The 9,771-nt window shown below is 31.5% G+C and overlaps 1 protein-coding gene across 1 annotated transcript; it reads right to left on the reverse strand.

The window, feature by feature from the left end:
- Positions 1 to 1,131: 1,131 nt before the first annotated feature.
- On the reverse strand, positions 1,132 to 6,073 carry LOC133824154 (protein TOM THREE HOMOLOG 1). Its single transcript, XM_062257021.1, has 11 exons — positions 5,599 to 6,073; positions 5,286 to 5,376; positions 5,142 to 5,194; positions 4,953 to 5,045; positions 4,775 to 4,846; positions 2,802 to 2,874; positions 2,676 to 2,721; positions 2,457 to 2,520; positions 2,312 to 2,365; positions 1,966 to 2,043; positions 1,132 to 1,467 (listed from the first exon to the last, which is right to left on the reverse strand). Exons 1-11 carry the CDS (start codon positions 5,785 to 5,787, stop codon positions 1,375 to 1,377), a joined length of 906 nt encoding a protein of 301 aa, XP_062113005.1. The 5' UTR covers positions 5,788 to 6,073; the 3' UTR covers positions 1,132 to 1,374.
- Between the last annotated feature and the right edge of the window lie 3,698 nt (positions 6,074 to 9,771).

The raw sequence follows: 9,771 nt of genomic DNA on the forward strand, positions 1-9,771 counted from the left end.
ATTCGAAAAGTAATTATTATAATTTTCTTTAACAAAAGTAATTATTATAATAGAACAAATATTATGAAAAGTAAGATTTGTTTTCTAATATAATTCGGGGTGAATTGTAAGCTTATCGGACTTGTTTATGTTTAGCATGGTTTTGACTTTCAAAGTTCTTCTTCAGTTATTTTCTAGTGTTTAGATAATTTTTAAAATTACTTTATAAAATATAATAAAAAAGGCCGGTTTAAAACCATGATAACATCTCTTTTTTAAAGTTGTAGTAGAGGAGAGTACCATTTGACTAGAGCAAATTCATCCTCATTTGCAAAATACTCAAAGATCGTAATAACCATGTGATATCTACTTTTTTTTTCCTGCGATAATTATGTTTTTAACTGAAATTCCAAAAGATCACCTTAATCCCAAAATGATATCTAAAATAAAGTTGAACCCTCTTTATTTGCTTAAATTACAAGTCTATTTCTAATAACCTACTAGTCAAAACAAACTATAACAACAATAAGCCAAACCTACCATTCAGTAGTTAAGATATTGCAAAATCAGCCACGACCAATCCATCTTCTCATTTCTTAATCTGCATTCTTTTGCATCTACCTTTTTCTCAGAACCTATTCTTTCTTTTTCCTTTGAGAGATTCAGATTTTGAGTTGAGTTCATATCACAAAATATTGGAAGCGAAGATAGTCATCTGAATTATGGGCTCGCTCAAACCAAAGCTATTCTTACTACACCTTTCAGATTATGCTTTTCTCCAAAATTTTGCAGAATAATCCATTATCCAGGTATGTAAATCTTTGCATCCGTCGTTAAGATATATGTTTGTTCTTCGTTTATACTGTTCATTTATTTATTTTGATAAATACGTAATTGTACTCTTGTTTACATTTTTACTTCTTTTGTTAAATCTGCAAATGCTGGCACTAGAATAAACTAACAAGATCAAAGCTTATATAAAAGGTAGATATTACCAAAGTATCAAAAAACACAATCAGAATTCATACAACAAAACCAAACGCTTTTTTTTTAATTGCTTTCTTTCCTGCTGTTTTTCTTGTCCACGGAGTGAAAATTAGTAACAGAGATGAACCCATAAATGAACAAAACAATCAAAAGCAAAAGATCATCACAAACAGCAGTCATGAGGACATTTCACAATACTAAGAAAGATCATTCTTTTCAACAGGATCTATAACATACTAAACAGAACAAACTTAACCCATGAGTTCCTTAAACCACAAAGAGGTCAACTTTTTCCCTCCTTTCTAAAAGTTCGCTCCTTTAGAGGTAGATAAGCATCTTGAAAAACATTAACACTTTATACCTCCACCCCATCTCGCTTTGTTTGCACAAAATTAAGTTACGATTCCTCTAGCGAATTGGATGATATTGTGTGATCCCACGTTTAGGAGGTAACTTCCTCAAAATGAACAGAACTAAAGAAGAGGGTAATATCTCCACCAACTGTACAAAAAAGATAAAAGAAAAGATATGAAACATGAAGGTACGTAAAACTATATCGAAATAATAGGCACATACAAAAATTCATTGCACACTGAGTCACAGATCAACAGCTGAACCACAAACACAAAATACGAGAAGCAACGCACAAAACTTCTTTCAAAAATCATCTTGAATTTTAAAAACTTTGGTATAATACCAATACGTTTAATCAAACATCAGTAATAATGCATTTCCATTTTCTAGAAAGCTTATAGCGCAATCACAATCCAAACAAAGAGATATGAAACTTAATGACGCATATCGATTTTAAAGCAAACAACAAAAAGGATGAGTCAGTTATGAACTCTTCTTTAGAAAATAGGAAATAGCGAAAAGAATGTAGGATGTCAACAACGTGGCCTTATGTCATAAGCACTAAGGTTACGTAAGTAGCCCTTAGTTATAACAGTTTAGGCTCAAATAAACATGCTACCAAAAAACATAAATGAGAAATCTTACCACGTAATATATCAAATTTAGAATTGGATGATCCAAAACATCAAGATCAGCAGCTTTATCAAAGACGTTAAAGCACACCTGCAATATAAGAATATAAGATAAAATAACAACAGCTGAAATGAGCAATAAATATGCATGCATAAGAATGAGGCATAGGCACAAACCACCATGAACTCAACGACAAATTAACATCCTGAAGAACTGAAGAACAGACATAAAATATTATGCAGATGAATGAAACAAGTACAACCATCATCAAACCATTTACATTTATAATAATAATAAATTATCCTCCTTATCATCAAAAACTATCATGCAAAGCTCAATTGAGTAAAATATGCCTCACCATTATGCTTCTGATAAGGAAACATGAAAAGCATATGGTTGTCACGTAGCCAACCTGTCAGGCCAAAGCACACAATAAATTAAGTGTGTCCAACAGAAATTTGAAAACTTGGAATTTAAAAAGAAAGATATCGAAAAGTAATCACCTCCTGCAGCTTCTTACGTCGCCCCTTTGATTCTACGGGGAATCGTTGCAACATCAAGAAAAGTCTGCCATAAGAAAATAGGAAATAGGTAATTAGGATTGAGAGATGGACTTTAGTGAAAAAATAAAGTTAATTAGTTCTCGTAGTTCCTAAATAAACAGAAGACTTCGGCTTTGCATGAGCTCATCTTGCTAAGACATTTAAAAGCATAAAAGTTACCTTCCTCCATACAGAAGAAACCCTAGGGCTGCAAACAGCGATACACCTGCCAAATTATGTGTTCAAAGTATAAATTACCAAGTTATTGCATTTAACATAAAGTTTCTAGTTTTTCTAGCAAAAAACCTGCAAAGAATATCTTAGACAGGATGACGACAAGTCGGATTGGCTTCCACCATGATACTAACCACAATGCAACCTGAAAGCAATTGAAATATACAAAGAGGGTTAGTTACGATATCAATGTTGTCCTGAAAATCAAAAAATAATGATATAAAAGAATCTCCACAAAATAAAAAAAACCAGCAGTTCGTAAACTATGCCAAACGTAGTATCCATAGTAAAATAAACAGAAACATCAGTCTCAACTCCCCCAAGATGGAACATTTAATTATTCTTGAACGTCCAACTGATCACTTGTGCAGCAAAATTCAAAACTAAGATAGCAAAGATGAGAATATAATAAATAACTAACACTTACATTTTAATGAACAAGACACAAGTCACATAATAAACCATTCTGAAAAGATCTAAAGAAAATGAAAATAGAAGTCTAAACAAAGTAGCTACCAAGAGACAAGTTATACCTATTAGGAAAACTTAGTATTAGAAAATTTTGTTTTTCAATATAAACAAGACTAGAGAACATGGCTTGTACTAATCAACTAGTCCATAATACACCATAACAAAAGCCACGAGGAGTTGCAATAAGCCATTAACTGTTTACATATTTTCTTCTTTTATCATTATCTCGTTAATACACAAATCCTAACACGGCCAACATTTGATTCAAAGTCATTGGTAGGATACTCGGCTTTACCAAATAAACCAGTTGACACCTTCAAATTAATTCTACCCCTTTATAATACATTTCAAACGGAACTTCAACCCCGCACCACTCACACACTCACCCACACAATCATTTGACTTAAGGTAGCCTAAAATTAATTATTCCCCACCGGATCAATCACAACTCTGAACTAGAAATTCCAAGTGTGCACATCTCTGCAAAGCAAACTCATTCCTGAACAGGTATAGACTCACTTTACAAGTCACAAGATGGAATTCACACCTGTCTAATTTTAGCTGCATAACTAATATTAATAAAGTTTCACCAAACCATGTCATAATAAAATACTAGGTGAGTGGGAAAGATCTCAAAATTTAAAACTTAATCTTGACCGGATATTAACCCATTAAGATTTAGCTGGCACAAGTTCCACTCAATACTTTATTTTATTCTTTATTGTCTTTAATGTGGAATCTAAATGATAGCTTCCTTAAAACCTAAAAGCTTCCAAAAAACCTAACTAACCACAATAAACCTACCAATTTTCCAATTTCTTATCTTTTCAACAAAATAAACCATTAAAAATGTAGCAGTTTCAAGGAAATGTAATAAAAACACTTTCTTTTTGTACTTGTTGAACATTTCTAGTTCCCTCTGTTTTATTATTACACATTTCCTTGTATTGGCAAAATTATCATGTTTCTTATCCAGGAATAAAATAAATGGTACCCAATTTAGTGCTACTTAACAAAGCAAAAGCCTATTTAGAATTTCTTTGAGCATCTTCAACCATGCTAGTTATACATTGTCCTTGCTCAAAATAGCTACTCCCTATGTCATTACCCCACTCCCTGTATTTAGCTAGTTTAGAGAAATTGAATCCCACTAGCCAAACATAGGGTAACATGCTGACTTTTGATACCTACCTGTCATGCTCGTGTGTGGCTGTTTCAATTTTCTTAGAAAAATGAAATAATAACTTATATTTTATTTGATCGTACCTTGTTCATGATGTACTTCCATGAACCTGGCGATTAAAAATTGAACTTTAATAGTGCATTTTGAACCAAAGATCCTGATTTGGGAATGAGTAAGTTTCGGCTCAAAATGTGTTAATCCTAGCAAACTCAATTTTGCTCAACTTGGCAGCCAGCCACACAACTGATAATTCTATTGATCAATACAATACAAATGAAGTAATATGGGAGAACAGCAAAAGTATGCTAGGCTCCATGATGAACATATCCGAACCTAGAAACTCAATTTTGGCCGCAAGACTAAAATTATAATCATGGAACAGAAACATTACCTGAATTACATAGATCACCGCATTAATAGATAAGAAACTTGGCCTCAACCCATCAGTTGATACAGCGCGTGCCTATTAAATTGAAACGAGAATCATCATCAAACCAAATTGTCAGAATATAGATGTTCCCAAAAATAAATTAAACAATGAAATGTGCGGTTGCAAAAGATGAACTAACTTGATAGTAAATTTCTGCCCAGAACAGAACTAGAAGCGCATAAGTTGTAAAAAAAACGAGACTTGGCATATCAAGCAAGATATGTTGTGCAATCTACAAGAGAACAGAAAAAATTAGCTTCGAAATTAAAAAAAAACAAAAAAAAATGATAAGACGTTAGAAGTCACCAAAATTCAAATCCAAACCAACCTCCGGCTGCAACTTCTGCACATCGCGGCGGAACCCAAAAACAAAAGCTCGAACTGATCAACAAAGATTAACCACAAATAAGTCACTAATATAGACATAAATTAGAAACCAAAAAATCAATCAGAAAATTCAGAAGATACAAACCCCCATTCACCACAAAATTGAGAAAGTGGAAAACCTTCTGCGTCGTCCAACCATATTCCGGCACTCTCAATTGTATACGAACCAATTGAATCTAAATACAAAAAATACACAAAACACGAATCAATTTAAAAAATTATGGCGATGTATTTCCTTCTTTAGCAAGCAAAAGTAAAATGAAAACCAAGATCCTCCGCCGAATTCCAAAAGGAGATAGAGAGGGAGAGATAGCAAACCAAAACCCTAAGGTAACACGAAAACGCAAAGCGAAGAAATCAGAAGAAAGAAGAAATCAGGATTAGGTAAACGGCGGTACCAGAGCAATGGTGGCTACGGCGGCGTAGAGAGCGGTGAGGAGATGGAAGATGCGGTCCTGCCAGAGCGGAGATTCATTTACATCGTTCCACCAATTGGAAGCCTCCGTGAGCTGGTAGGCCACCACGACCGCCACCGAAGACGACGACGAAGAAGATGACGTCATATCCCCGACGCTACTCGGTCTCATCCGATCAACCAATGAATTGAAGAAATCGATTCCACCAAAGGCTCCGCAGATTCAAATATTCTGGAGATATTCCTATTGTTCTTGTTCAAAAACAGAGCCAAACCTTCCCAATCTCAGATTGTTTGTTGATATTCGTTCTAATTTTTTTATATTTATTTTTTTGTATTCCAAAAAAAAAAAAAAGAACCGCCGGCAAAATGAGAGGAGAGGCAGACAAGAGGAGAGGATGGGAGTAAGAGACGGTGTGAGATTATTAGATTAATAAGAACACGTGTGATCGTACCGGCAATACCCAGTCACTCTTACCTGGCCTGGCTGGGCTGGGCTGGGCTGGGTTCCTACTTCATACACGCGTCCTTCTTCAACCCTTTCTCTTACATCTCCACGTGGATAATTACTTTTTCTTAATTTAGACAACGTTATTAGTTCCTTTAAAACAAAATTAAGGCTCTAATGAATATAAATTAAATGGTTATTTGCAGTGAAAGAACCTAAGAGTATTATCAATGGATGTTTTATTTTATTTTTTAAAATACTTCTCCAAAATACATATTTTTTTATTTTACTTCTAAGTTTTACATTATATCATACATTAGCTTCGTTATATAAAATAATAATAAATATATACTAAATAGGAGAGAGAAAGCTTATAAAAAAAATTAAAATATTATATAAATAATATGTAAATGTTATGTAATTATAGATACGGATTAATGGTAGTTTGTACATAATTATTATAAATATATGTATAAAAGAGCTGATGGAATATGTTTTTGTGAGTTTTAGCTAAATATTATAGAGAAAGTGTATTACAAAATACATCACCAAAACATATTTTTTTATAATTTACCTCAAACTTTTACATTATACTATACACCAACTTCTTTATTTTTTCTCTGCATCATTTAAATATTATATATATATTTAAATATTTTATTCATTTTAAAAAATAAAATAATTAAATATAATAGTTACACACGCATATATATACAAAAGTTTATAAAAAATAATCAAATATGTATAGTTTGATGAATAGTATTTCACTGCATATAGAGAAATACTATTCATTTAGGTAAAAAAAAATATAAGTTTACATCACCCATTAGAAGATTATTTAATAATTTTTTCTCTATATTATAAAGAATTAGACATTTTAATTCCTTCATTAGGAGTGCTCTAATAAGTTATTAGATTTTTAGTATCTAAGTAATTTTTTTAGCTTCAAAATTACCTTATGTTTATATTTCGGTACAATTTAATATATTTGCTTATTCTCTTAATATGCAAGTAAAAGTTCCTAATAAAAGATATATTTGTGGGAAAAAAATCCAATTAAAAAGATATTTATAACTAAAGTACCTAATTAAAGAGACTGCAAAAAAAAACAAACTTTAAGTATAGTAATTTAAATATTTTCGTACTCTTACCATTCATGTCTTTGTGCATCAATTTTGACTAAATAAAAAAGAAACCATTCATGTCTTTGTGCATCAATTTTGACTAAATAAAAAATAGCACAATTTATAATCTTACAACCATTTAACCTAAATAAGTATTTGTTATTTTTTTTCAAGGCTTAATATATAAAATACATTCATATATTTTACCCATACAAAAACTATTAAAATCAAAATAGCTTTTTAGGTTGTTGGAGTAGACATGGGAATATTGATGTTTTATGTTGTTGTGTATCAATTTTGACTAAATCAAAAAAGAACACGATTTATAATCTTATAAAATTTAATCTAAATAAATAATATGAGTATTTTGTAATATATAAAAATCTCTATATCTAAATTCCAAATGGCACTTGCCACTTGTAACTTATTATGTAACACATGTTGGCCAGAGTGGATATGGACCCATTGCTGTTATCATATTATTTTGCTTAGTGATCGTATGGACCAGAGGGACAGCTTTCCCACCTCAAATTTTTTAACTTTTTTTCTTTGTTAGACTTTATACACATTAAGACTAAATATATATTGTTATTTCCCCCCACTTTATCATATTTATTCTTATTATTATTATTAGTTTTTCAAATTTTGACTCTCAAATCACACTACTACTTTCTAGCCCACTGAATACGAATTTTTTTTTTTTTTAAATGCATGGAAAAAACATAATAAAACAAATATCAGGTTAAATAGTAAAAATAAATCACTCTTAAGTATAGTATTTTTGTTTTATTAGAACAATTTTAATTTGTTATCGATAACTCTAGAAATTAAGTAGAATTATCATGTGGGTTCTCCAATTGAAAATAGTGTGTTTTAAGTGCAATAGCTAATGCTTTGATTGTGTTGTGCATCCATTTGAGTAGTTTAAGCAAAAATATTGTCTTGCGTTACTATTTTGAATTTAAGAAACATATTTTTTATGAATAAAACTGATTATAAAAATGATAAGATTTGATTTAGGATTTTAGGTGAAATAAAAGAAAATATGTGAAAGAAAAAAAATGACAATGCACATATTGGTAATTTTTTACAAATGTTGTAGCATTGAATTTACTAAAGCGCGAGTTTCACTAAAAGAAGCTCAACAAAACAATAAAAAAGGTCATACTTCAATTTGTGCACCCCATCAATAATATATGGGATATTTGCAGCAAAACAACATAAAGGATTTGTAATCGACATAGATCCAATTTTTTTAGCAGGTAAAGTACTATAAGTCAGTATAATAGTAATTATGTCCATCTTCGTTTCTTACTGTCGATTAGGTGCTGATTGGACCAACACGTGCCAGTTCATGATTGGTCTGGCTTATAAATATTTTTTAAAAATTAATTTAAATAATTTTAAATTAGAAAAAATAAGTAAAATAATATAAAATTAAATAAAAAAATTAAAATTAATTTTAGTTATTAAAAAATTAAAATAAAATTTGTTAAAGAAAAATAAAATAAAAACTAAATCTAAGAAAAAGGATAACACTATTGGAAAACATTTCCTCTAATAAGAGGAAGAACACAACTTTGGTCTGGGCTGAGGCTGAGGCAAAATGAGACGTTTGGGTTGGGCAAAGTGACGATGCGTCGTGCAGATCTTGGATTGGGCTGCCATAGCCCAATATCTGTATCTTTGGACCAAATTTTGTTTTCTAGTGACGGAGATTAGAGGCAATTGGAGGTTGGGTTGGAAACATGATTGAGGATTTGAAGCTTGGGACCATATATGGTTTTCCGGTGACGAGGGCTAGAGGCAACTGGAGCTTAGGTCTAAGATACGATTGAGGGCTCCTTGACACTGTCTTCTTCTTCTTGGACATAGTTGGGCAGGAAGGCAGGAGGAGTGGGTCTTTTATGGTTGTCCTTCCTACTTTTTATTGTTGGGTTTTATGCCCTTAGCAAAACCATATTTCTCATGTAACACATTTATTATCAATAAAAGAAGTTGAAATCATTTTATTTATTCAATTGCATTGTTCGCCAGTTTTATTACATGTTTATTCAATTAGTACAAACATTCATAAAATTCTGAACATATGGATAGTTACAATTATAATGACTCGGTCACAGTGGAATATAGTTGTAATTATATGTTCAAACGAATGAGTCCTAAGATTAGATCAGTGCATTGGATTTTCACTGACTAGGCAATCTACGATATGATCTACTTACACATTTGGGGTGTGATGTCTTGTCCAAGACATTGATCGAGTAGATAAGATCGGATGTATTTGGTTACATCAGACTAGGACTTGTTAATAATATAAGTTTTATTATTATGTAAGGGTAGTTTAGTCTTTTAGCCTCTCATTATTTTGGCTATATATTTTGTTGCTCTTGTACTCTTATTTTTTATCTCTTTTGACATAATGAAAACCTAGCCTCCATTTTGATTCTCTCTCAAGTCTCTTTTGTCTATTTTGCAAAATTATCATGGTATCAGAGCAATGTTCTTGAGTACCCTCGATTAGGTTGCGCAGAATTATTCGTATTGGCATTATGTTATGAAAATTTTTCTGAAAGGGAAACGT

This window comes from Humulus lupulus, chromosome 3, assembly GCF_963169125.1.
Source record: "Humulus lupulus chromosome 3, drHumLupu1.1, whole genome shotgun sequence".
NCBI classification, from domain to species: Eukaryota; Viridiplantae; Streptophyta; class Magnoliopsida; order Rosales; family Cannabaceae; genus Humulus; species Humulus lupulus.